Source organism: Streptopelia decaocto (genome assembly GCF_964273445.1).
Source record: "Streptopelia decaocto genome assembly, chromosome: 6".
NCBI lineage: Eukaryota > Metazoa > Chordata > Aves > Columbiformes > Columbidae > Streptopelia > Streptopelia decaocto.
The window spans coordinates 555,283-582,571 of NC_138660.1; the positions used below are offsets into that span (position 1 = coordinate 555,283).

General features: G+C 54.4%; 1 protein-coding gene across 2 annotated transcripts; it reads left to right on the top strand.

Moving 5' to 3' along the window:
* The first annotated feature begins 345 nt into the window (after positions 1-345).
* TSC22D2 (TSC22 domain family member 2) lies at positions 346-26,301 on the top strand. 2 transcript variants are annotated; one of them, XM_082055081.1, is made up of 4 exons: positions 346-2,945; positions 16,839-16,910; positions 23,652-23,703; positions 24,385-26,301. In XM_082055081.1, exons 1-4 carry the CDS (start codon positions 958-960, stop codon positions 24,601-24,603), a joined length of 2,331 nt encoding a protein of 776 aa, XP_081911207.1. In that variant the 5' UTR covers positions 346-957; the 3' UTR covers positions 24,604-26,301. The 2 variants fall into 2 exon arrangements, with proteins under 2 accessions (XP_081911207.1, XP_081911208.1); XM_082055082.1 differs by lacking the exon at positions 16,839-16,910.
* The last annotated feature ends 988 nt before the right edge of the window (positions 26,302-27,289 follow it).

Sequence of the window (27,289 nt, forward strand, 5' to 3'; positions counted from 1 at the left end):
CACTGAACCGAACCCGCACGGGCACGGCCCGGCCCCGCTGGGCTCCGTGCATTGAACCGAACCCGCACGGGCACGGCCCCGGCCCCGCCCCCGCCGGTCTCCGTGCATTAAACTCAACGCGGGCCCGCACGCTCCTCCAGCCCGGCGCTGCGCACGCGGCCGGGAGGGACCAAGCCGGGCGGGGGGTGTGGGGGGTGCCGGGGGGCGGTGGCACATTCCAAACGGCCACCGCACGCTCCGCTCGCCGCTCCCCGCCCCGCCGGCGGGGCGTGACGTAAGCACGCAGCAGCGTCGGGGGGCGTGGCCGGGGCCCTTCCCAGGGTGCAGCGCACAAGTTGAGCCCCATCTTGGGCGCAGGAGCCGCAGTCGGAGCCCGCGCTCCCGGGGCCGCCGCAGCGCAGCGGGGCCGCCCGCGCCCGCCCGCCGCGGAAGGGCCGCCTCGCCGCCGCCTCGTTCACCGCGCCGGCCCTCCGCCCCGGGGGGCTGCCCGCGGGGCTCTCCCGCGGGCTGGTTCCGAGCAGGATGCGCCTGGCGCTGGTCTCCAGGTAGAGCGCGGAGACAGGGCCGGGGGGGGGAGACGGAGCCGCCTGGGCCTCGCCCGGCCGCCGCGGGGCCCCTCGCGCGGGGCGGGCCGCGGCTCCGGGGCTGCGGCCTCCGCGCCCGCCCGGGGCCCGCGCCGAGCCCGGCAGGAAGCCGCGGGGCGCTCGGCCGGCGCCGCCGCGCTCGGAGCGGGGGCCGAGGCGAGGAGGAGGCCGGCGGCCCGGCCGCGGGAGGAGGGCTGCGGCGGGGAGGAAGAGGAGGAGCCCCGCCGCCCCCCGCGGCCCGCCTGCCCGCCGCAGGAAGCGGGCGGAGGATGTGCGGTAGCGCCGGGGGCCCGGCCGGCACGTCGTGACAGCGCAGCCCGCCCGGCCCCGCGCCGCCTCGCCCGGCCGGCGCAGCCCCTCCCGCCGCGGCAGCATGTCCAAGATGCCGGCCAAGAAGAAGAGCTGCTTCCAGATCACCAGCGTGACCACGGCCCAGGTGGCCAGCAGCATCACCGAGGACACCGAGAGCCTGGACGACCCGGATGAGTCCCGCACCGAGGACGTGTCTTCTGAGATCTTCGATGTGTCCCGCGCCACCGACTACGGCCCCGAGGACGTCTGTGAGCGCAGCTCCTCCGAAGAGACTCTCAACAATGTGGGCGAGGCTGAAACTCCTGGCAACGTCTCTCCGAACCCCCTTCTGGACGGGCAGCTGGCCGTGGCTGCTGGGGGGGTCGCTGCGGCTCTGCCGGCTGTGGCCCCCAACGGGGGAGCCGTGCCCAAGAGCTCCGCTGTGCCCCTGGCAGCTGCTGGCGCTGCCGGGGCAGGAGGCAGCAGCGCTCAGACTGCCGTGCCCTCCACGGGGCCTTCTGCATCAGCCGCTGCTGGGACGATGTCTCAGACGGTGGCTGCTGCGTGCAGCTCACGCTTCAGGGTGATCAAGCTGGACCATGGCACAGGGGAGCCCTACAGGCGAGGACGATGGACGTGTATGGAGTATTACGACCGGGACTCAGATGGTGGTGGTGTCATGGGCAGGACTGGTGATTGCATTCGGCACAGCAGCACCTTTGAGCAGGCTGCTCAAGAGAGGGACAGTGGCCTTGGTGCCACAGGAGGTTCCATCGTGGTCTCGGCTGTGCCAGCGTCGGCCCACGGCCCCGATTCTATAGCTGACAGTTCCCTGACTGCTGTGTCACAGCTGCTGCAGACAGAGAAAATGAACCAGTCCGCCCTACAGCAACCTAGTTTTGTCATTGGGCAACAACAGCAGCCTCAGCAGCCCATAGGTGGGGCCATGCCTCAAAGTACTGCTCAGCCTATGTTTTCTGGGGCTTCGGTAGCAAATCAGCAAATGATGGTGCCACAGCAATCGCAGCCACAGGTAAATGCGCAGGGTGTTGCACAGGCTGGACCCAACGGGAAAGGCATGGCACCCCCAACTGTGCCGGTGGGGCAGCCGAGCATTCCTGTGGCACAGCAGCAGGTGCAGCAGGCAAACATACCAGTGACTCAGCCTCAACAATTTGCTTATTCTCAGTCCCAGATTCCACCAGTGCATCTACTGCCTGCGCAACCTTCTGGCCAGACCGAATACATGCAGCACATGACAATGATGCCGTCTCAAGGAGCTATTCAACAGGCTGCTGCGGGCTCTGCTCCAAGTACTGTGGCTTCCAGCCTTCCTGTGGGGCAGGTGACGGGCCAGAATCCCTCACCTGTGGGAGCGCCAGCAATGGGGGTGTCGGCGCAGCCTGGCGAAGCAGTCGGACAGGGATCGGGATTAATGCAGAGCGGCCAGACACAAGGTAGTCAGACTGCCGTTCCGCAACCAGGAGGTGTGGTGCAGCCAGGCATCGGACACGCAGGGGTTGTGCAACAGAAATCTGTGACTCAGCATCAAATGGGTGGAAGCAGTCAAGTGTCCGGAATGCCTGGCGCTCCCCACGCCGTGGTCTCTGGAGCTCAGAACGTGCCTGCGGCCGTGCCCGGTACAAGTGTGCCTGGTGTGTCTACCACCGCTTCTGTTACTCTGCCAAATGTCCCTGTTACGCTGGTCCAGTCCCAGCTGCCCAGCCACACTTCTGTCAGCAGAAGTACTGGCGGCGTCCAGCCGCAGCATGTCGGGCACTCGTTAATGCAAGGCACGCCTAACGTACCTGCAGGTCTGCCACAGTCGGGCCTCGGACAGTTTCAGACTCAAGCGCAATCCTTAGTAGGCCAGATTGACGATACTAGAAGAAAATCGGAACCCCTACCTCAGCCACCACTTTCTCTTATAGCTGAAAATAAACCTCCTGTGAAGCCTCCCATTCCAGACACTCTAGCAAATCCTCTTCAGTTACCTGCGAGTACTCCTATGAACAGTCTTGCCAGCTCTGTGTTTGGCATATCTATTCCTGTTGATGGTGATGAAGACAGGTATGAATTATTTTATAACACCGTAAAAATACCTTTTCTTATGGGAGAAAAATCAACTTTTGATTTGCTGTCAAGTGTTTCTTATGAGTTTGTATTTGCAGAAAGTCACACTGAAATTTGCTTGAGCTACTCTTTTTTTTTTTTTTCTTTTTTTGAAGAGTACAAAACATAAAGTGTTTAAGCAAGTAGTGAACCATACTTGTTCTTCTCAGGCTGTGTGGTTACTTTTCTCACAAAACAGGGCAAACAGCCTGAAAGCTGCTTAATGCACAAATAATGCCTTCCTCCCGCTCAGAGCCTGACGACCGTCCTTCTGCACCTGAGGAGCCCTGTTCTCTCCTGTCCCTCAGGGCACCATGAGCCACTCGAATGGCAGTTGGGCTGAAGTGGGGTTGTCAGCGCCACAGTATTGCAGGGTTTGTTAGAAATGGTTGGGGCCATTGGGTGAGCTATCTTGGAAAACTGCAGGCCTGTAACACAGATTCTGGATCTTTGTCCTGCTGTTGAATTTGCATTTTATTATAATATCAGTAAGGAAAAGTAATAAGGGAAAGTAATAAGTGATGGTATCAGTAAGGAAAGTACTTGCATCCAGGAATGAACTCGAATGCCATTGTGCAGGGAAAGCTCTGCAGATAAAGGTCTTTGCGTTGCATCAAGGAGACACTGCTGGCTTGGGTGAGGATGGGGCCGCCGTGGGAAGTACGGCCGTGCAGTGAGGTTTCTTTATAGGAAAGCAGTTTGGAACTCCTGCTGTAACAAAGGTGTGTGGTGTGAGCAGGCTCTCGGAGGGCCTGGGAGACAGCGCGATGCGACCTGCTCACAGCTCGTCAGGCTGCTCTGAGCGGAACTGTTCGTGATTGACTTCTGTGAGACGACTTTCAGGAAAGCAGTGTTTGAGCACTGAATTAACGTCATTAATGTTTACTGTTGGGATTAGTACAGTTTGGAGGAATGAAGTACATGCGGGTTATACACATTTGTATTTTTAAAAATAGGATGAATACCATTATGAGAAGGTCTGATGTGCTGAATTATCCTGTAAGCCTTGGTAGAATAGCAGACTTCAAGACAGCGTGGTCAGTGTTGCTCAGAGCACCGTGGGGTTGGGGTTGGGGTGTAGTGCACTGAGAAGGTACCTGAGTTGGTGTTGATGAGTCCGCAGTAGCGCAGGCCTTGCGCTCCCTGGAGCTGTGGCCCACGCTGCGCTTGAGACAGCGACGCTGCTCAAACCTTTGTGCGAGCCCAAGCTGTATTGGAGAGTTGTGCTCGTTCTGACTAAAGTGGTAGATGACTTAAAAGTTAAACAGTTACAATTTTCTGGAGGTTGTGCCTGCTGTAAGAGGATTGCTGACCCAGCTGACGAACTCTTTGTTGTGCAAACAGGTTAGATTTCGGCTGGTAGGGGTTTTCATAGCTCAGTGTATTATCAGAAGATGAGTTGTCTTTTATTTAATCATTCTGATGCTTAAGGAGTTGGAAAGGCATGTATTTTGCATTTGTTTTGCACAGTTTCTAATACTTTATATAAATTGTAGTAACAGACATGATTATCTGTGACAAATGAGTAATTTTATGTAACGATAAGGAAACTTGTTCTACTTACTCCACACTGTAGGCTGCCAGCTTTGTGTTGCACACCAGTGAGACAGTTGTTGGTGCTCTCACCCTGCACAGTGATTTTAAAGGTTGTTTCTGTTCTGTTGTTGAACCTGAGCCGCCTTGCAGCATTGCCTCACGCTTTTGGTTCTGAAGAAACTTTTCAGAAACCTGGCCATGGGAACTATGAGTAAGAAGAGGGAATGGACTCCGAATGCGGAGCGCTCTTTTTGACGTGCCGCTTTACAGCGTTCAGCAGAGAAGCTAACTAGTGGTTATCTGGACAGAAACACGTACTTCTCAGCCGTCCGCTTCTGCACGGGGTGATAAAACCTTGTCTGCTGGAGTGAACCCTGGGCAAGGAGCCGCACGGTGCGAGAGTCTCTCCGGCTCGCGCAGCTTTCCCGGCGCTGCGGCTGAGCAGGGAAGGTGCCGGCCCAGGCCTGGGCGGCGTGCGGAGCAGGGGCGCACAGCCGCTGGATCCGGGGGTACTCTGCTTCCCTCACTCAAACAGGGGCCCGACTTCCACTGGTTTCACACAGAGAAAGGAGAAAATAAGCAAACCTAGCAGCTTATAAAGGCTGTTTTACCTCTGTTTCGATTTGCTTTACTCCCTGAGAAGGGTTTACTGTAAGACTGGCTCCTGCGTGTCTGCTCTGCTCTTCTTGCTCCTGCTTTTTTCCTCTTTCCAGCCATTTAAATTACACAACTACTCCCATGGGCTTGTGCCCAGCTGCTTTACCTACTGAAATCAGTGGTGAGGCAGTGAATGAAGACCTTCCAGTGTCCTTAACAGGCTGAGGGTTGTCACGGACCGAAGGAACGGGGCAAGGGCGCAAAGGGCGTTCACAGCGGGGGTCACTGTTGCCGGCGGGTGCAGGAGGGAAATGCGAGTTTGTTTGGAGAGTTTACTGTGTGTGTTCTCTTAACGTGTGACATCCCCAGGGAGGAGGGGTCCATGTGTAGGTAGCTAGCTGTATTTCTTCCAGCACCTTCAATTATATTTAAATATTTGTACATACTTGAAGCTTGAGAAGCTTGTGTAGATCATGCTCCTGTGGTCATCTTCCAATGTGCTGATTCATTAAGGAATACTGTACAGCTCTAAATATCCTGGATTTATGTAGGAAGTCATGCACCATTCTGAATATAAAGAGGAGCTGCTAGAAGGGTAAAAGTTTGGGATGGGAATTCTTTGAAAACAGAATGAGAGAAACTGAGTAAGTTGGAGACAGAGAGATCTGATATGAAAAGCCTGTCAGTTCCCATCTTTCTGCAAAAAGTTCTTTGTATTATTGCTGTCTTATAGTCGCTGTTTTAAATTGAACTCTGTCTAAGAGGTGGAGATGTAAGGTTATATAGCCTGATGTATAGATAGATAATACAGAGCTATGTACCTGTAGACTTAGAACTGCCTGTTCTGCAAGACATTGTGTGAAGATCTTTAGTTTGCTGTCCTGATGTGGTGCACTTCCACAGCGGGCTGGACAAAGCTGCGGGTCCTTGCATTGACTTGGTGAGTAACCAGGAATCAGTTAATGAAGAAGTTTTACTGGAGAGGAGGAGAGGGTGGGTAGGTGGTCCGAAAGAATGCTCTTGGCATGGCAGCCCTCCTCTGGAAAGCAAAGCTGGGTCTTTCCAGTTGGTGTGTCTGAATTGCTAAGCTCTTAAAAAGAAAGTTATGTTCTGTAGGAGTTATGAAAGATCTACATCATAACAGTTTTCTTTTCCCCTCTAAATGTGGCTTCAAGTAGAATAAACTGCAACAGTATTCAAGGGTGGAGCAAATAGTACTGTTGTTGAGGCAGATGGGAATATTCCAACCCACTTTGAATCCAGAGCGACAAGTACCGTAGAGCCCAAGTCGAGCCGGGTCTCAGCGTTGCCCTGGGGGCGCCGCGGGCCTGCGGGGGTGGCGCGTCGGCGCGTGTCGGAGCCTCCCCTCACCTTCGTGCCCGTGTGTACACACATTTGTAGTTGACAAGCATAATATTCCAGCTGGCTTAATAACTTTATTTTGGCTCTTGGGGGAAAAGAAATATGTTGCCTCTGTTAAAAGAATGTAACTGAGAAAGCTTGTTCAAGCCTCCTACATGTTTGGCAGACTTTTGGGGCAAAATATTACTGGGCATGTTGGAAAAAGAGCAGAGTATAGATCATTTTCCAGAGATAGCTGAGCAGGCTGTATTCCAGGGACGCTCATGAATGGCTGCGATTGTGAACTGTCGGCTACGGAGCGGGGCTGCTGCAGACCTGCCTTGCAGCCTCTGCGCAGAACACGGCTCAGCACCAGCGCGTCTGTGTGGCCCTGGCTGCCACGGGGCTGAGCGCTTGAGACCGTGCTCACGGCGTAGGGACAGAACCGGGCGCGGGCCTTCATGGGACTCTGCTAAGTGTCTCTTCTTGTATTGCCATAGATGTGTTTTGTTTTATTCCTAAAGAAAAATGAAGGTATTTTGCAAACACGTACCAGTAAGCAGTATCTGAATTGCATTATTATTGAGTATTGTCACCTCCTTCACTTTGCTCATGAACTCAGTAGAGCTTTGGGCTGTGCTGCAGACTGGCAGGTCTCAGCTCCGCTCCGAGGGTTTGTGGGAGCAGGTGAGAATGACGCCCGGACAGGCGCTGCAGAGCCGGGAGCACCTCCGGCTCCACAGCCGTTGGCAGCACTGGAGGCGGCGCTGGGGGGACTCGGAGCTGAGCGCTGCGGTTGGTGCTGTCAAGCGATAGCTTGTGCAGACGGAGCTCCAGCGAGTTGTGTCCGCTTTTTGCTGTACTTCCTATAACAGAAATGACATAAGGTAACTCCAGCACCGCACCAGTTTCTAGATGCCGGGAAACCTAACCTGCCAGGTGGTTTTTGAGTGTTACAAGATAGCTAAACAGGAAAACAGCACCATTTCCCAGTTTAAACACTGAAATGCCTCCTCGTCGAGGAGCAGTCAGTACGTTCTTAAAACTAGTGAGCTGTGTTTCAGATGAGAGTTATTGAGAGGAGGGAAGGGGGACAGCACTTGCACGCAGTTCCCGAGGCGCGGAGCTGGTTTGCTCTGCGGGCGGCTCGGTGTTCCGCGGCTCCGGGCGGCTCGGTGTTCCGCGGCTCCGGGCGGCTCGGTGTTCCGCAGCTCCGCTCGGCTCAGTGCTGGCTGCTCCCTGTAGAACAGCGCAAGTGTTCCACGGCTGCTTTCTGAATGCTGTCTTGTATGGTAGAAATAACAGCCCGTGTTTCATGGAGCCTTTTAAAATTTCCTGTTAAAAGCTGAATATTCAAGTGTTTGAGTTTTTTAGCAGGCAGGACTACCGAACTGCTATTAAACTGCGCAAGAGCTGAAATTTCGCTCAGGCTGTGTGTTTTTATAGGTGGTGCTGATAATCTTTTATGGCTTCAGGTGACACTATAGTAAAAAGGAGTCTTTCCATGTGACTGTACTGGATATTTGAATATCAACCTGTTGCATTGTGAGGTTACATGTTCAGTTTTCCCTTTGAAAGCTGGTGATGAGCAGCTTCTGTTGCTCCCCAAGAATGCCAGGCCTGTTTGTGTCCGCACGGATTCCATAGGAGCCTCCTGCGAGCCTCCTGCTGCAGTACCACGGGTTCAGTTCTGGTAGATGAATCTAGATTGTCAGCCACAGATGTTTGCTTTTATTCCCATATTTGACGAGAGTGTAATGATGGAAGTATTTATAGCAACTGCTAAGGCTACTGTCTTCTCAGGAGGTTCTCCACACAGAAAAGGTCACTTCGAGTGCAGTGTAAGGTTCATTCCCTTTCTTGAAAATTCCTGTATCTTTAAGCTTCGTGCTATAAAAATACAAATGCGTATTGAGCGCCAGTAACTTCTTTATGCTTATGCAGGGCAGGTGAGTTACTCAGCCATGTGAAGGACAGCTGGATGCTTGTCTTAATTTTTTTGTCATGCAAAATAATATTATTCCAAAAGGTGTTTTGTATGTGTCCTCCCTTTGAAGCTCAGAGTAATGCATTTGTATCGCGACAGCTTGTTTGAATGCTTTTGACAGTGCAGAGAGAGGGTAGAAATATTGATTAGTACCATAGAGAGGTGCCAGCTTGTCCCAGTGACAGCTGGCCTGTTTGTCTGGTGCTCATTAAGATCACAAACTGGAGTAGAGGTCTGTGTCAGCAGCAGAAGCAGTCGCGGGGTGGCAGAGCAGCGGAGGCGGCAGAGCCCCGTGTCCCGTCGGTCCCAGCCCCGCTCCAGCAGGGTCACACAGCCCCGTGTCCCGTCCGCTCCCAGCCCCGCTCCAGCGGGGTCACACAGCCCCGTGTCCCGTCCGCTCCCAGCCCCGCTCCAGCGGGGTCACACAGCCCCGTGTCCCGTCCGCTCCCAGCCCCGCTCCAGCGGGGTCACACAGCCCCGTGTCCCGTCCGCTCCCAGCCCCGCTCCAGCAGGGTCACACAGCCCCGTGTCCCGTCCGCTCCCAGCCCCGCTCCAGCGGGGTCACACAGCCCCGTGTCCCGTCCGCTCCCAGCCCCGCTCCAGCGGGGTCACACAGCCCCGTGTCCCGTCCGCTCCCAGCCCCGCTCCAGCGGGGTCACACAGCCCCGTGTCCCGTCCGCTCCCAGCCCCGCTCCAGCAGGGTCACACAGCCCCGTGTCCCGTCCGCTCCCAGCCCCGCTCCAGCAGGGTCACACAGCCCCGTGTCCCGTCCGCTCCCAGCCCCGCTCCAGCAGGGTCACACAGCCCCGTGTCCCGTCCGCTCCCAGCCCCGCTCCAGCGGGGTCACACAGCCCCGTGTCCCGTCCGCTCCCAGCCCCGCTCCAGCGGGGTCACACAGCCCCGTGTCCCGTCCGCTCCCAGCCCTGCTCCAGCGGGGTCACACAGCCCCGTGTCCCGTCCGCTCCCAGCCCTGCTCCAGCGGGGTCACACAGCCCCGTGTCCCGTCCGCTCCCAGCCCCGCTCCAGCGGGGTCACACAGCCCCGTGTCCCGTCCGCTCCCAGCCCTGCTCCAGCGGGGTCACACAGCCCCGTGTCCCGTCCGCTCCCAGCCCTGCTCCAGCGGGGTCACACAGCCCCGTGTCCCGTCCGCTCCCAGCCCCGCTCCAGCGGGGTCACACAGCCCCGTGTCCCGTCCGCTCCCAGCCCTGCTCCAGCGGGGTCACACAGCCCCGTGTCCCGTCCGCTCCCAGCCCCGCTCCAGCGGGGTCACACAGCCCCGTGTCCCGTCCGCTCCCAGCCCTGCTCCAGCGGGGTCACACAGCCCCGTGTCCCGTCCGCTCCCAGCCCCGCTCCAGCGGGGTCACACAGCCCCGTGTCCCGTCCGCTCCCAGCCCTGCTCCAGCGGGGTCACACAGTCCTGGGACACCCCGAGGACGGACACTCCACCAGCTCCCCGGCAGGCTGTGCAGTGCCCGGGCAGCTCCCGGAGCACGCGTGTCCTGCTGTGCAGAGGGACCTCCGGGGTGTGCGCGGGTGCCCATGTCCCTGCCGCCGGGGACCCGTCCCCCGTGCAGCGAGGGCCCGCTCCTGCCCGTCCGTCCGTGGGGCTGAGCGTGGCGTGTGTGGGGTGGAGGAGCAGTGACCTGCTGGTTTCAGTGGAGTGTCTGAAGGTTTTGTATCGGTCTGGAGCAAGTTGAACTTGTCTGATTTATTGGAGGATGGGCTGATCAGAACCGAGGGTTAGAAAACCCTGCTTGCTTCTCTGTGTCAGGGGTGCAGGTGACGACTCGTGGGAATGTGTCCTGTGTAGAACACTGTTTGGGTGCAGGTGGTCGAATACCTTGGCCAGCCCTGCAAATGCCGTTTTAGGAATGCCGTTTGCTCAAGCCCGGCAGCGAGCTCCCGCTGACAGTGTTCCCTTCAGCTTCAGTGAGGGCACGCTGCCGTGGGGCTGGAGCGCGGCTGACGAGCTCGTCAATGGTGTGGAGAGGCAAACTAATACATTATAATATGCTAGTAATAAACCGTGCCATACGTGGTCTAGGTTCTAATACATTTTTTAAAGTATTTAATTGAAAATGTTTGCTAATAGGTGCTTTCTTGACCCACGTCATCTAAGTAAGGACAGGTGGGATTTGCCTGAGTCTGCTTGAATCAGTTTTCTGCCATTTGCTTTTTTCCCCACAGATACTGAAGTACTTTGTCAAAAATCCAGGAACCGCTTATATTTATAGATAACTGAAATATCCGAAACTGCTGTACTACAACTTAGTGGAGAAAGAAAAGCTCATTTGGGGCTGTTTTCTTTGAAAGGGACTCCCCAGCAGCTGTTGAGCTGTGCAGGGCCGCTGCCCCAGTGACTCAAGCAGCTTTCCCTCCCATCAGTGGGGCTGAGGAAATCGGGCTGTGGCAGCAGGGCAGGCACCAGCAGCCTCATCCTCTACACAGCATGTTCATACATATTAATAAATGCCTCTTTATTTACCTGCCAAGTTGTGTAAAAGTCAATATTTTTAATAGTTTTGACATCTCTTCCTGATTTTTTTTTTTGTATGTACAATGCAATACTAGCAAATGTGGATCTTTTGAAACTCAGAAATACAGAACTTATGTTGGTTTTTACTGCCTCCTTTCATCCTGCATGTCAGGATCTGCTGCTTGAACACATTCCAAGCTTGTTCTCTTGAGTGGGATAATTTGCAGAAGAAGGGTCTGGCCCGGTGATGTTAGCTGGGGAGTCACAGAGGCGCTGAGGGTCTCCTGGGGAGGTGAAGTTCACGATGTTTGTTGAGACCACATAAGTTACTTTCAAGAATTCGGTTGTATGGGGGTTTTGTGTGTGTGTGTGTGTGTGTGTGTTTGGTGGGGTTTTGTTTGTTTGTTTTTTGTTGTGTGTGTGTGTGTGTGTGTGTGTGTGTGTGTGTGTGTGTGTGTGTTTTTTAAGCTTGTCTCAATTCATCCAAATGTGGATAATATTGAGGGGCCTCTCTGGGGGTTTTCGTGAAACATTTGTAACAGTGGCAGTAATCCCTGACTGGGTCAAGCCAAGACCTTCTGCATTGCCATTACGTTTATCAGCTCATCTCTAGGTGTTTCTCTCGGGAGCTGCGATCTGCTGTGTGCTCTGTTCTCCTGAGGCTGGGCTGTGCGTCCTGTGAGCTGCCGTGTCCCGTGTCCCCCGCGAGAACCGGAGGCGGCACGGGGCACTCGGTGTGTTTGGTCGCAGGACAGGAGCACCGCGCTGGTCCTGGCGCCCTGTGGGGGTCCGTGCGGAATGGCCGGGCGCAGGGCGGCTCCGCGAGCGCACAGAGCTCTGTGTCCTGGTGAGTCTGGGGACCCCAGAGCGGCCGGGAGGGGCTCGGAGCACACCCAGCCGGGCTCTGGGAGGTGGGCACAGGGGATGGAGCGGGTGGAAGAGCTCGTCAGCGGTCCTGATGGACCTTGAAGCTGTCAGGAGTACAGCATTATCCACCGTACAGGACTCCTGCACTTTGGGGACCAGTTTCTGGGACTTGGGAGAGCTGGACCCTAAAGTTACTGAAATCAGAAAGAAGTAAGGAGAAATTGAGAAGAGGAGCACTTGCCTTGTTCTTTCCATGATTAGCATCAAAGAGTCATATCAGAAAGTACTATTTGAACCCGTCAGCGAAGGAGGATGTGACTCCGGTAGCACAGTCTGGTTCTTTCTCTTCTGATACTCGAAATCCGCCCATCAGGAGTTGAGATGCAGCTGGTGGAAATGGAGCTGCGGAGATCAGACCGTCCCGTTCCGTTCCAGGTGATGTGGATGTCTTGGTCTCTCAGCAAAGTCACCTGAAGCTGCTGGTCATCGTTCCTGGCAGCGCGGGGAGGGAGCGCGTGGTCAGTTTGCGCTGCCCGGCGGCTGTGAGGCGCATCTGCGTGTTCTCCATCCCCGTCCCCGTGAAGCGCTGGCAGAGCTGTTGAGCACGTCCTGGTGTGGTGGTTTCCAGCGCTGTGTGTCTGGGGAGATGAGGTCTGTGCGGATGCCCGCTCCTCTCCTGCGCTGTTTGCCTGTACAGGAGGCTGTGAGCCCCTGAGGTCATCACGGTGGACGGAGCTGCTGTCCAGGCCGGTCCGCGGGCGGCTGCCGGAGCCAGCCCTCGTGCCACCCGCAGCCGAGCGCGGCTCAGCAGTCGGTGCTGCTTTCAGGGTATGTCCGGTGTAATGGCTTTAAGGAACTATGTGGACAGAATGTGTAATTGAGCACAAAAGAGCTCTGATGTTGAGACTTTTTTCCTTAATTCCGCATTGACTTCCCCACATTGAGTCTGCGTCAGTTCTCCCCTGCAAAGCTTTGTACTCCAGTTACTCTGTTTGGTAGGTGGAATCTTATGAAATGAAGCTGATTCAGAACTGCAGTTGCTTTAAATAGAAGGCGACATAAATAAAAAAGTGAAATGTCTTTTTAAAAAACTGGGGCCAGAAAAGGGAGTTCTGTTACTAGTGTAAACTTTACCGGGAGTTTCCTGATGAGCTGTGATCAAGTGATTGCAAATCCCCTGGTTCCGATTCTGAATAAACCACGTGAAGTGCTTTACCTCAGAGCAGCCCTGGTCAGTCTTCAGCGCAGCCGTAGCCAGCAGCCTGTTCAACACGGCCTGCTGGTGGCAATGCTTTGGGTAGTGATACATCTGATCGCTTATCAACTTTAACCCCTCCTTACTTGTTAATTTGTTGTCCTTTAGCACACATCACGCTGCGCAGCTGATGGCTTTACCTTCCTGTGAGGTTTTTCCATGCCTTGGTTCCGTATTGATGACCAGAGTACAAACACATCCATATGTGCTGATAGTTCTCTTGGCCGTGTGCTCACCATCAGGTCTTGTTTGGTAAATAATAATTCTGATGTTGCCTAAAAGCTAAATACTTTTATTTGCTGACTTCATCTCTAGGCTGTTCTTAAGTCACTTATTTCTTGAAGTGTTTATTCAGTTTGGGCACTGTAGAAATAGTGTAGGTGTACAAAGTAACATACTAGCATCTCTTCTTTAGTAAATGTAGCTGGAGAACAGAGTTCAGTTTACAGTGTTGTCAGGCTCCTATAGCTTTCTGTTGAATTCCTGGTCCTGTTGGTGCGTCGCTGGATGATTAATGACCTTATTTCTAAGACCAGGAACACAAGAACAACGGGTGTTTTACTGGCAGTTTCTAATCTTAAGCTTGGTGCTTCAGTATGAGCTTTGTCTGCAACTCAGACAGCGGAGATGGAGAAGCGGCCGGTGCCCCCCTGAGCTGGGCTGTCCTGCGCCTCATCGCTGGGGACAGCCCTGCGCCAGCTCCAGTGTCCGTCTGTCCTCACCCGGGACCGAGTCCTGACCTCCCGCACCCACTGGGGAGGAGACACGGCTCTCGGGTCCCCCCAGCTCTGTCTCTGGTCCTGCTGTGCCAGGCTCAGCTCAGGCAGCGTGGTGGGGATTTCAGGTGTCCCAGCTGTGACCCAGCAGCAGGTACATTGTGCTGCCTCTATGAGCTGCTTTCTCAATTGTTTCTGCAGACTGAGAGGAACTTTTAGTCTTTCTCTACCGTTTCCCTGTTTGATTTGGTTAAAAATAGCTGCCTTGACAGTCTGAAGCTCAGTCGTTCTAGATCAGACCTGCACATGAGGCATCTTTCGTGTTACCTCTGTGGATGTGTTTTTCCTGTTTAGGTAGCACCCCTCCACAATTAACAGCTTGCTAAAATACAGCTATAGAGTAGAAAACTTTTCTTAATTCTCTTAATTGTCTGAAATAATGCAAAAGCAATTTCAACAGCACGTGGTACAAATGGGAATTTAATGAGGAAAATTTGTCATGCCTTTTCAGATACTTGCTTAAGAATAGTACAAGAATATATAGCATATAGCGTATCAGTATAAAAATAGACTGTATAAAATAGGTGCTGTGTGGTTATAAACCACAACTTTTTATACCTAACAATAGCAACAGCGGTTTATATGCTGCAAGTCAATTAATGCCGGGAGCTAAATGCCATTGTGTTTACAGTCACCAGCTGAGGAGGAGACCGCACGGTCCTCGCAGAGCGCGAGGGGCCCGGCCGGCGCTCCCCAAGGGGCGTCCCCGTCACAGAGCGCTAGGGCCCGGCCGGCGCTCCCCAAGGGGCGTCCCCGTCACAGAGCCCCGAGGGGCCCGGCCGGCGCTCCCCAAGGGGCGTCCCCGTCACGGAGAGCGAGGGGCCCGGCCGGCGCTCCCCAAGGGGCGTCCCCGTCACAGAGCCCCGAGGGGCCCGGCCGGTGCTCCCCAAGGGGCGTCCCCGTCACAGAGCGCGAGGGGCCCGGCCGGTGCTCCCCAAGGGGCGTCCCCGTCACAGAGCGCGAGGGGCCCGGCCGGCGCTCCCCAAGGGGCGTCCCCGTCACAGAGCGCGAGGGGCCCGGCCGGCGCTCCCCAAGGGGCGTCCCCGTCACAGAGCGCGAGGGGCCCGGCCGGCGCTCCCCAAGGGGCGTCCCCGTCACAGAGCGCGAGGGGCCCGGCCGGCGCTCCCCAAGGGGCGTCCCCGTCACAGAGCCCCGAGGGGCCCGGCCGGCGCTCCCCAAGGGGCGTCCCCGTCACAGAGCGCGAGGGGCCCGGCCGGCGCTCCCCAAGGGGCGTCCCCGTCACAGAGCGCGAGGGGCCCGGCCGGCGCTCCCCAAGGGGCGTCCCCGTCACAGAGCCCCAAGGGGCCCGGCCGGCGCTCCCCAAGGGGCGTCCCCGTCACAGAGCCCCGAGGGGCCCGGCCGGCGCTCCCCAAGGGGCGTCCCCGTCACAGAGCCCCGAGGGGCCCGGCCGGCGCTCCCCAAGGGGCGTCCCCGTCACAGAGCCCCGAGGGGCCCGGCCAGCGCTCCCCAAGGGGCGTCCCCGTCCCCGTCCCGTCCGCGGGCGCCGCTGCCTCCGCGCGCTCCCCCTGCGGCGCCCGCGTCCTCCAGCCACTGCGTTCTCTTCCTAGAGGAGTTGTATTTAGTTATTGCTTGTGTGTGATGCTTCTGAAACATAAGTAGTACCAACAAAAAAGCATATTTAGCAGCTTGATCAAGCAACTTCTGTAGCAGGTTTTGAGCTAAGCTCCAGATGCCATGGAACTCTTTCTGAAGGGTGGGGAGGAGTGACAGACACTTAAAATGGGTGATTGCTGATCATTGCCGATGCACAAATGTCGTTATCCTTCTGAGGTTTCCGTACACATCTGCCGTAGGCATCACGTCACTTCACATAGGGTTTTGTTATGATGCCACTTCTGTTATATTTTTGTTGTTGTTTTATTCTATGATTTCATCTATACAGTAATTGTACTTAAATTGAAATAATTAAATAACTTTAAGACAGTTGTTTTAAAAGCAGTCTTGCCATAAACCTAGAAAAGGGATGGGCACTTGTGTTTCTAGCATTGGTATAAACTTCTAATTTTAAGCCTGGCTTTGAAAGGAGTTTGAATACCAACTTTTCTGAAGAGTTTGCAGCTCAGCTGTTGCATTCTTTTCTAGGGCCGGTACAGCCAGAGCAGCATTGAGCGGAGGGGCTGTGGAGCTGCAGTGTCATGCTCTGGTACGGCCACCGGCAGCGGGGTGGTGACACTGTGCTTGTCCAGTGCCTGGTGAGCAAAGCGCCCAGGCTTTGGGGTGCTGGGATCTCCCGATGGCCCGTGGTGGGGTGTGTGGGGCCGGGCTGTCTGGCGCTGGCGCTGGGCCGGGTCTGTGCCGCGGGTCGGTGCCGGCGGGGTCCCTGGGGCGCTGCCATGTGCCGCTCGGCACAGCGCCCGGACAGGGCGCCTGCGGCACCCCGAGGAGGGGAGGCACGAGGGTGACGGGCTCCGCCTGCAGGGTCACTGAGCGTTGAGGTTACCCTGCTCAGTTTTAACTTGATCAGGTGCTCGGTTTCATTTAGTCTTTCATAGCTGGAATGTGGCAGTTTGAGCTCTGACTCTGAGGCCCCTTGGAGAACTCGCATGTTTTAATATGAAGTGGGGTGCCAAGCAGAATGGTGGGTACTGTTTGCAGAGACCTTTTGTGAAAGGTATCTCTTGAATGTAGGTACGTATAGCATTAGATTGGTATACAGCCTATCTGTACGGGATTGTCATTGTGACAGGAGATGTTTCATTGATGGCTTTACAGTTGTCTTTTTACAATAGCAACTTGGCATAGCGTGCAAATCCACAGAGCTTGAGGATTACTTTTTCCATTTGAAGCAGTGTGTCCTTAATGGAAACCCATAGAAACAGCAAGGCCTGTCAGTCATTAGACCATTCTTTAGGCATACCGTGAAGTCTGAACTTTTGGACATAAATGTAACCTGTCTGGACAGCTGATTTACTCTGTAATACAGATTGAATAAGAGAGTTAGTATTTTATTATGTACCCATTGTCAATGTGTCTGTTTGATTCTTGGATCTCATAGGAATCCGTCAACTGCATTCTACCAAGCGTTCCATTTGAGCAAGTTACGTGAGTCAAAGACCCTCTGGGATAGGTATGGATGTGAAGTACGGAATGCATACGTGCTGAGGAATGCGCACGTGCTGGGGGATGCATGAGCAGCTGCGCTCCATGCACGTTTCTCGTCATTTTGGTTTACACAGAACTGCTGCTTGTGTTTAAACTTCATGTTGGGCTTCTGCAGCCTGAAGGCCCGAAAGGAGTCGTGGAGTATTTGTACTCAACAAGTCTGACGTATGACATGAGTTTTTTCTCCCTCCTTTCCGCTGTGCACGTGTTGTATATAATGTGTAAGCTGCAGCAGTGAATGCTCGTCAGCTCCAGGCTGACCTGCACTACAATATTTACAGCTTCCTTTCCAAAAACAGGAAACTTTTGGACATCGTGGCTGTTGAGTCCCGTGTCAGAAAACCAGTTGTGAAAATGTTATATTTAAACACAATTTTGGCATCTGAAACCTTTTGGTCTCAGAAGCAGGAAAGGAAGCGTTCTGGCTTACTTTCGTTCTGCTGAAGTGAAGCTAGAGGGGAACAAACACCAACCGTGACCAGATACGAGGATGGAGTAAACCAGCCGAGTTAGCATCAGACTCGTGGCGAGAAACTGCAATGAGACGCAACGAAGTCTTATCTGTTGCGGATATGACTTGCCAGAGATGCATCGCTAATTCATCAGTAGCTGCAGACTGTTTCCTTCCCGCACTGCAGCGATGCCGAGGCGCTGGTTTGGTTTGGTGTGCTCTGTGTTGGCCTCGGTGCGGCGTTGCTGGAGCGGCGTGGCCCGCGCTGGCCGTGCTCTGCCTGCCGCGGCGCTGCAGCTTGGCGAGCTGTGACGCTGTCCCTGCGCTGCTGCGCCTGACCCAGAGCGAAACCCGTCCTGAGTTTGCTTGGCCGCGTTTGTGTGCTGCAGCTTGGCGAGCTGTGACGCTGTCCCTGCGCTGCTGCATCTGACCGAGAGCGAAACCCGTCCTGAGTTTGCTTGGCCGCGTTCGTGTGCTGCAGCACCGCTGGGGACGGGTCCCTCGCGCACCCTGCCCCTGCTCTGGGCTTGGCCGCTCTGCTGCCACTGGGCTGAGTGTCAATAGCACGGCTCCCTTTCCTAGCAGAAACTTGTCTGAAATTGCATTTTTGCTTGAAGCTCTGGGCGATGCCACTTTCCTGTATTTATGGGATGGAGCTGGTATTTGGGTTCCAATTAGGCTCATTATTTAGCTGAAATAAACTTCATGGCCTTGAATACAAAACGTAGTTAGAGCAGAAGCTCACCTTAAGGTCTGCCCTTCCTCTGCTTCTCTGTTTGCGTGTCTCTTAACTTGAAATAGTTCTGAAGATGAGGAAGCTGATTCAAAAAAAACCCTAAAACCAATTTGTGATTAAGGTTGAGGCTTCACGAATCTGAGGTCTGTGTACAATGGGCGAAGCGAGTACTGGAAGTGTGGGATATAGAAAAACATTGAATTCAGGTAGGGAATGTAACCGGCTTCCTTTAAAAACTGGCTGGCCGCTTTGCTGGTGAAAACAGGTATTTCACTTTGGTGAAAACAGGTATTTTTAAAAACAGAAGCAAATTGATCAGGGTTGATGCAAGTTTTAAACTTCTAATCTGTTCCAGTTCCAAAGCGTGTGACAGGGTTTGGCAGATTTTGCATTTATAACCCAGTTATTAGTTTTTAAGATCATGTTCTGTAGTTTTGCTTTACTAGATGACTGCGACTGAAAAGCTTCCAACAATAAACTTCCCATGAAAACTTAATGGAGGGAGCTTGCAGGGCACGGCCAGGAAAGCTGTTCTGGCTTTGACAGCCTCTCCTCGCCTGGTGGGTTTTGTCAGACTTCACGTCCCTGTCCCGTGGCTGTCCAGGACACCAGCTGCTCTCCCGAGGCGGTGAGGGTGGCACCGCTGGTTGTGGCCTTGTCCGGGGGACACTGGAGAGTGGCTCGTCTCGCGCTCCATTGCAGCCTGGGGGACACTGGAGAGTGGCACGTCTCGCGCTCCATTGCAGCCTGGGGGACACTGGAGGGTGGCACGTCTCGCGCTCCATTGCAGCCTGGGGGACACTGGAGAGTGGCACGTCTCGCGCTCCATTGCAGCCTTGTCCGGGGGACACTGGAGGGTGGCACGTCTCGCGCTCCATTGCAGCCTTGTCCGGGGGACAGTGGAGAGTGGCACGTCTCGCGCTCCATTGCAGCCTGGGGGACACTGGAGAGCGGCATGTCTCGCGCTCCATTGCAGCCTTGTCCGGGGGACACTGGAGAGTTGCACGTCTCGCGCTCCATTGCAGCCTTGTCCGGGGGACACTGGAGGGTGGCACGTCTCGCGCTCCATTGCAGCCTGGGGGACACTGGAGAGTGGCACGTCTCGCGCTCCATTGCAGCCTTGTCCGGGGGACACTGGAGAGTGGCACGTCTCGCGCTCCATTGCAGCCTTGTCCGGGGGACACTGGAGAGTTGCACGTCTCGCGCTCCATTGCAGCCTTGTCCGGGGAACCTTCTCAGTGCCTCGGACGTTCTCATGTTCTCATGTGGCTTCAACAAACCACAAAAACCTGAAACATTTGCACAGATACTTTTTTGAGGCCAGAGAATTGATTGTATTGGGAAGCTGTCGTTACAAAATCTCATCGGTGGGTGGAGGCTGATTGAACATGCCTTAACTGTTCCAAGGTGGGTGAGGATGGAATAGACAACTCTTCTTGGTAAGACATGAAGAGTGGCTGCTGAAGGGACTACAGTCGCTCGTTAATGAGTAAGCCAGAGAGGGAAGAGCGTAATTAACACACTGGTTTAGTCTGTTGTTCAGTTGTGAGCAACACAGGCGTGGGGACGCTTGAGGGCGGCTGACTGTTCCGTGCAGAGGGGCGGCCGGGCAGTTTGGTGTAGAGCAGTGGCAGGGTGAGCAGGACCGGGGATCCCCGGTGGCCCGTCTGTCGGAGCCCCGGTGTGGAGCGTCTTCCCAGCGCCGGCAAAGCACAGCAGATCTGGAGCGTGTGGATGGGCCGTCCCGCGGCTCCGGGGCTCTGTGCCCTTCGGTGGCTCTGCACGGAGTCTGTGCTGCTCCAGCGTTAGTCGTGTGCGGGGATGGGGTTGGTCAGCCAAAGGCATGAGGTGAAGTCTACAGCAACTCTTGATGCTGAAAAGAGCAAGAAAACCCGTGCGTCCGGCAGCCTGTTGGGGTGTGACTGGCTGCTACGAAATGCCTTGGGAAAGCAGCATGCAGATAATCACCAATACAGCTGAACACAGAGGGGTTTTGTTACGGACTGAAGAACCTGAAGCTTCAGAATTCATTTCCATTGTGTAGGCAGCAGGATTTGCGGTGGAACGCTGATACCTGCGCAGTGCCCAGCTCGGGCTGTTTCACTCGCATTCCTAACGCGTCCAGCGTTGGCGTGAAACGCGTTACTGAGGACGGGGCATCTCCAAGTTAACCACTGCATCCTTTCTCTAAACATAGTGAGTAGAGCTCCAGATGCCTCTGTTTTGAAGTGTTATTCCTAGTCTTTCCACCTCAATTTGGAAGTGAATTTTGCCCTTGGGCGTGTGTCTAGAGGACGACATGACGTCTAGAGACACGAATGGTGAAAATCCAAGCTGGGCACAGGGCGCTTGGCGAATTCACCACTGAAGTACATCTTGGTGCCTCTGGATGTCAGGTGAAGTTCAAGGTTAAATTTTCTTCCAACCATTAACAAATTAACATTGAGACATTAACTTTTTTTGCTGTCTCCTGATGCACTTATCCTCGATTTTTCCATTAGTCACTTGTTCTATTCGCTTTCCCATTGTGTGAACAGTGTTGTTCGAGTTCTGGAATAGTCTAGAGTGAGCAAGCTGTCTTGAGCTGCAAAAATTGGCTTCCCAAAGAACACTTACGTGGTGATTATATAATACCTGTATTTTCGGTGAAGTTGTGCACTGTGTGTTGTGCCAACAGAGCTACCAGACACTCGATCAACATTGCAGCTGCTGGATGATACCGAAACACCCTTCCAGTAGCGTCTCACCGTCCCCTCAGGACACTGTGTCTCCGTAGGAGAAGCTTCTGCAGCGATGAAGTCAGAATTATACAGAGGCTTTTCAGAATGCAACGGCTTGTGGGAAGTGTCATTGCCGTATGCCGAGTAACATGCATTAGAAATTAGACTTACAGTTAGATTTACCAGTTCTCTTCCCATTTTCTTAATCTGTGTATCCATGATTGTCCAGGACAGCTTTCTTGCTTTGTTTGTGAGGCATTTGAAACCAAAAAATGCCGGTGCTGCCCTTGAGTTGTGGGCATGCAGGAGAAATGTGCCTGAAACACTACGTAATTTTAAGTGTTTGAAAACACCGTGTTCCGAATGCTGCACGCCTGTCTGTGCACGTCTATAGCTGAGCACTGTTCGTAGCAGTCAAAGTTTAGTTTGCCCATTGGCCTTTCGAAGAAAAATGTGAAAAAATTACATTTAAGCCACTAGGATTTTTTTAAAAGGGTCACAGTTGTGGTTGCTCAGGCTGAGCAGGGTTGGCCCGTCTGGTGCGGAGGGCGGAAGGAGCGGGTTTGCTGTCTGTGAGGCGGCCGGGTCGCTCGTGCCGGTGGCGCCGGGCCGGCTGGTGCACGGGACGCGCGCCGCTCGGTCACCGCAGGCTGTGCCGTGGGGAGTTGGCTGCAGAGCTCGGCTTGAGCGAGGGCATGTTTGCAATTACAGGAAAAAGTTCCTAATGCATCCATTTCAACTGCCTTGCCTTGGTTGATGTGGATTTTTGTCCCTGTATTACAGCTTTGACAGAAATTGTCAGAGTTCTGTGGTTCCTGGAGCAATCAGCTTTGTCTGAAAGCACAGCATAGTGGTTGGTCTTTATTCATAAGAGCTGGATAGTGTTGTACATAACTGCACCATAAACCCACAGGAACAGAACAAAGTCACAGTTGAAGTATTGAGTATTGACAAGAGGTGTATACTGTAGCTGGAAGGGGCTTGGACGGTGAGGCACTGGAGCGGTGTTCTTGTGACCTGGGTGTTTAGGTCTCACAGCGTGGATTACAAGCCGTGTGCAGTTTAGAAATAGAGCCGGTCTTGGTGCTGATAGTTCTGAGCCTTGTTAAATGGGTTTTTCTGAGCAGCGTAATTCTTTCAGTTCGCTCTTCTTATGTAACCGGTACTGCTGAGCATGTTGCCAGTACTCATTTTAAAGAGCCGTCAGTAGTTTTTTCTGAATGCTTGGGTTCAGCGAGCGTTACGTATTTTCAGAGCGAGGAGTTTCCAAGCAAACTGGGCATTTTTCCACGTTAACTTTTTGAAGTGTAGCTGCACGCTGCTGATAGCACCTTCCACGGCTGGGAGCTTTATCAGCGGTTATAGCTGCCGGGCCTGGGACCCGGCCAAGAACCGCGGTCCCGTGTCACACACGGGGACCCGAGCGGGAGGGCTGGCGTGGGAGAGGGGACGGGGACCCGGAGCGGGAGGGCTGGCGTGGGAGAGGGGACGGGGACCCGAGCGGGAGGGCTGGCGTGGGAGAGGGGACGGGGACCCGGAGCGGGAGGGCTGGCGTGGGAGAGGGGACGGGGACCCAGAGCGGGAGGGCTGGCGTGGGAGAGGGGACGGGGACCCGAGCGGGAGGGCTGGCGTGGGAGAGGGGACGGGGACCCCGGAGCGGGAGGGCTGGCGTGGGAGAGGGGACGGGGACCCGGAGCGGGAGGGCTGGCGTGGGAGAGGGGACGGGGACCCGAGCGGGAGGGCTGGCGTGGGAGAGGGGACGGGGACCCGGAGCGGGAGGGCTGGCGTGGGAGAGGGGACGGGGACCCGGAGCGGGAGGGCTGGCGTGGGAGAGGGGACGGGGACCCGGAGCGGGAGGGCTGGCGTGGGAGAGGGGACGGGGACCCGGAGCGGGAGGGCTGGCGTGGGGACGGGGCCCGGGCCGTCCTGCAGTGCTGGGAGCCCTGTCCGGCTGCTGGGAACACGGGACTTGCCCAGTGCTGGCCTGGGGAGAGCAGCGGGTCCATCCCAACGGAGAGATCAGGGCCGTCAGTGCCCCTGGCAATCAGAGCGCCCGCCCCAGCCCCTGCAGAGCAGGCCCGGCTGCTGTCAGCTGGGCCGTGGGGATGTGGCTCCACATCTGGTTTAGCGCAGTACACGCGTGTTCTCGTGGTGATGGCCGGGCTGTGGTGTTGGGCTGTTCCGCACTGGTCCGTCTCTGGAGCAGGACCGGGCCCAGCGCTGCAGTGCGGTTCTGGATGTTAAACGCGGTCAGTGAGAATTCATTGAAACCGAGCGGGTGTGCTCGTGGAGTTGGGGTCGCTCACCTCCTGCTCTGCTGTGGTCTGCAAATTGTAAATACAGCGGGTCAGCCGGGAGCAAAGTGACTGGGGAGGAATATTCAAGTAAAGCCGAAGAACAAATACTATAACAACATTTTTTCTTCAATGCTTTATGAAAGCAACATAGCAGAAATAAAACCAGAGGTAAAGGCCCCATGAATATCCCTTGAATCCCTCTTTTCCCCAGTGAAGAAAACTGAAAAATGAGGCAAGGAATCAAAGCAGTTAATTTACTGTCTATTCTCATGCATTTCTGGGATTCCGGGTGTTACAAGCACAGGCTGAGGAATCACAGACGAGGGAGCAGCATCTCTTAAGAGACCGGGCAATGCAGCGGGGGAGCAGGAGCCCCGACCACGTGCTGAATCCCTGAGTCTGGAGCTCTGGCCTCAGGGAGACGGTGCTCCGGGAGCCCCGCGGGTGCGGACGGGTCGAATGATACTGTGATGCTCACTACGTTTTCTCCTTATGTTTACAGTGCATCTGGTGCAAGTGTTGTTGCCATTGACAACAAAATAGAACAGGCAATGGTAAGTAAAATACAAGTTGTTATTTCTGAAAGGATTAGTGGCTCGTCACTGAGCATAAGTGTCCAGCTGCGTTGTGTTTGTGAGTCTGCAGCATCCCTTTGGTTGGGTCAGACTGAGACCATCGTTTGAGAAAGAGGTTTTTCTGTCTCAGACCAGAAAACCAGGTTTGCTCTTACTGCTGGCCCAGTAGTGTTCTTAAACGAATTTTCCTACAAATTTGAGTGAACTAGCTGATTGAACTTAAAAGGGTGCTGAAAATAAATAGCACATTGAAGTCCTACTAGTTTTTCTTAATTGCCACTTACGCTGTGCCATCCGTGACACTTTGTTCAGCCTCAGTTCCATCTGTTGGATTTCTGCCTTCCTGTCCGTGCCCCTCGGTGCCGGCGCAGACTCTGCCCGCGGGTCAGAGCTGTGGCCGCTGCGTTCACTGCAGCTGGACCGTGGGTCCAGACCTTGTCTTCAGCGTAACCGAGGGCGCTCGAACACTGGAAACAAGCTTTGGGTGTAAGGACCAGTTTTCAGTGAGTTCAGGAGCTCTTGGAGGCCACTTTGTTCAGACAGTGGTTTAGTTTCCCAGCTCCCGCTCATTGCAGCGACAGCAGTAAAATAGTGAGTTTGGGGACTGGAGTGGAAGCAAACTTGTTTGACTTGGTGTAACCGTGACCTTGTTCTTCCCAGGATCTAGTGAAAAGCCATTTGATGTATGCAGTAAGAGAAGAAGTGGAAGTCCTGAAGGAACAAATCAAAGAATTAGTGGAAAGAAACTCTTTACTTGAACGAGAGAATGCACTGTTGAAATCTCTCTCCAACACTGAGCAGCTGTCGCAGCTCTCCAGCCAGCAGGGCCCCCCCGGCAGCACCGCGCAGCCCGCGCAGCCCAACGTCTCCTCCGCGTAACGCCGGCCCGGCAGCCTGTCCGTGTGCGCTGGTCTTGTTAAACCCGAGAGCAGCCTGTCCATGTGCGCTGGTCTTGTTAAACCCGAGAGCAGCCTGTCCGTGTGCGCTGGTCTTGTTAAACCCGAGAGCAGCCTGTCCGTGTGCGCTGGTCTTGTTAAACCCGAGAGCAGCCTGTCCGTGTGCCGCTGCCCTTCTTAAACCCGAGAGCAGCCTGTCCGTGTGCCGCTGCCCTTCTTAAACCCGAGAGCAGCCTGTCCGTGTGCGCCGGTCTTGTTAAACCCGAGAGCAGCCTGGTCTTGTTAAACCCGGGAGCAGCCTCTCCGTGTGTGCTGCCCTTGTTAAACCCGAGAGCAGCCTGGTCTTGTTGAACCCGGAGCAGCCTGTCCGTGTGTGCTGCCCTTGTTAAACCCGAGAGCAGCCTGGTCTTGTTGAACCCGGAGCAGCCTCTCCGTGTGTGCTGCCCTTGTTAAACCCGAGAGCAGCCTGGTCTTGTTGAACCCGGAGCAGCCTGTCCGTGTGCCGCTGGTGGTCTTTGCTGGGGCTGGAGCGAGCGGCTGCGCTCGTGTCGCGTGTCTGGCCGAGTCAGTACTGGACAATCATGGGGCAGAGCGGGGCCGGGGGCGCGGTGGGCGGGGCCGGGGGCGCGGTGGGCGGGGCCGGGGGCGCGGTGGGCGGGGCCGGGGGCTGCGGCGCGGGCTGCGGCAGGGGCCGCGGGGCAGGTTCCCGTCCCGGGTTCCCGTCCCGCCCGCACGGATCGCTTTGCGCCTCGCTGTCTGGTAAGAACTCATCCGAAGAGCCACTGTTCTTTCAATATAAGCGACGTTTGCCTACGTTAGTTTCATGTATTTGTTTTATTTATTACAGGGCTGCTATTTTCATAATGTACATGAACAATGTCGCAGAACTTTTTTTTAATAAATGTATGTATCAATAAAATGATAGATGGGATTGCGTTTAATAGGTAAAATGTTTAGGCAATAATTGAACAAAAGAATCCTGGCATATTTCTAACACTAATGGCAATTTACCTTTGGTATTTATTTACGGTAGTAAAGATCCAGCTTGAATGTAAATTTTGTATAGAGTGTAAGTATGAAGACCATAGTGCATCTGTACAGGTAGTCACCAGTTCTTGTGATATAATAAATAATCGATGGGCTATTTTGATGAAGAAAACTTTGCTCATTTCTGTTTCTATTTCTGATAGAGAGAAATTGCCATGATTCCTCTGCTTTTTGACATTTCGTATCATTTTTTGGGGGTGGGAATAAAAAGCTGTGAAATTGTTCAACCTACTTTGTAACCAAAGAAGCGAAGCTGTGTAACTGAGTTGGGTTTTGTTTTGGATTTTTATTTGATAATGCACATTCTCTATGTATTTTATTTAGTGTTTCCTCATTCACACCTTTCTTTGCTGTCCAGCATGATCTGCATGACTTATAATCTTTGAACCACTTTCGTACCTCATGTTTTTATCCAGCACTCTTATTGTATATGTAACAGTCTGTGAACAGTGTCGAATAAAGAGAGAACAGCTGGTGGTGGTGGCGCTGGGCTGGTGTGCTGTGCACTGCTTGGGAATAAATGAAGTGAGCCATCTTTTGTTCATTTAAAATGGTGTTTTGAATTTCGTATGCAGAAAACGTTTTGTTACATTGCAGATTTTAATGTATTTAATAAATGCAACATGCAGATTAAGTGCAGTGTATACTGAGTATTTAAATTAAAAATGTACATTTCATAAATACAGTTTCAAGAGAGACCATCATTTGTGTAAACGATGCAGTGTGTCAAATTGATGTACAAATATATATATTTTAACACATTTTCTGAAATTAAATTGCAGTTTTGTTGAATATTTTGGCTGTAGATGTTGTAACAGTGTAACTAAGTTCAGTAGCACTTTTTCTTAGCCAAACGGAGAACGGTGACTTCAGTCCGCCGGTGCCAATAATGCCGAACTGGGAGCGCTCCTCCTGCAGCGGAGCCTTTTCCCCTGGGGAAAGCAGCGTCCTGGCCGTCCCTGCCGCAGGTACGTGGATGTTGGCCCCGTGGTGGCCGTCCCTGCCCCGTGGTGGCCGTCCCTGCCGCAGGTACGTGGATGTTGGCGCCGTGGTGGCCGTCCCTGCCCCGTGGTGGCCGTCCCTGCCGCAGGTACGTGGATGTTGGCGCCGTGGTGGCCCCGGTGCGGCCCATGGCAGCGGCGCCGCCCGCAGCGCTCGCCCTGAGCTCCCTTTGCCTCCAGCCCCCGCCACGGTGACCCCGTGTCCTATCCTCGCGTGTGTCTAACTCTGGTCAGGTTTATTTGTTAGGTGAAACACAACAAAAGCAACACTGGAAACTCCAATTTTTGGTGTCTTCAGATCTCAAGAAGCATCTTTGTCCTGTGTTCCAGGCGCCCAGAGCATCGCACGTTCCTGGTAAGCACCAGTTCACACCAGAGTTCCAGAAAGCCACGTATGTACATGTCTGTGTGTTAAAGTGCTCACTGGAGTATTGGGTTAAAAGGATCTTGCTGCGGGTGCGGGTTGGTGCTCTGGCTGCTGCGGGCGTTGTGTTTGCTGCTGTGGGTCCTGTAGTGAAATGAGCTTTGTGTGCAAAGGAGGCAACAGGACATGTCGGGAGCTCGTGTCTCCCGGGGGGAGCAGCAGCTCCGTCCGGCTGTGCAGTGAGGATGCCGGTGTGC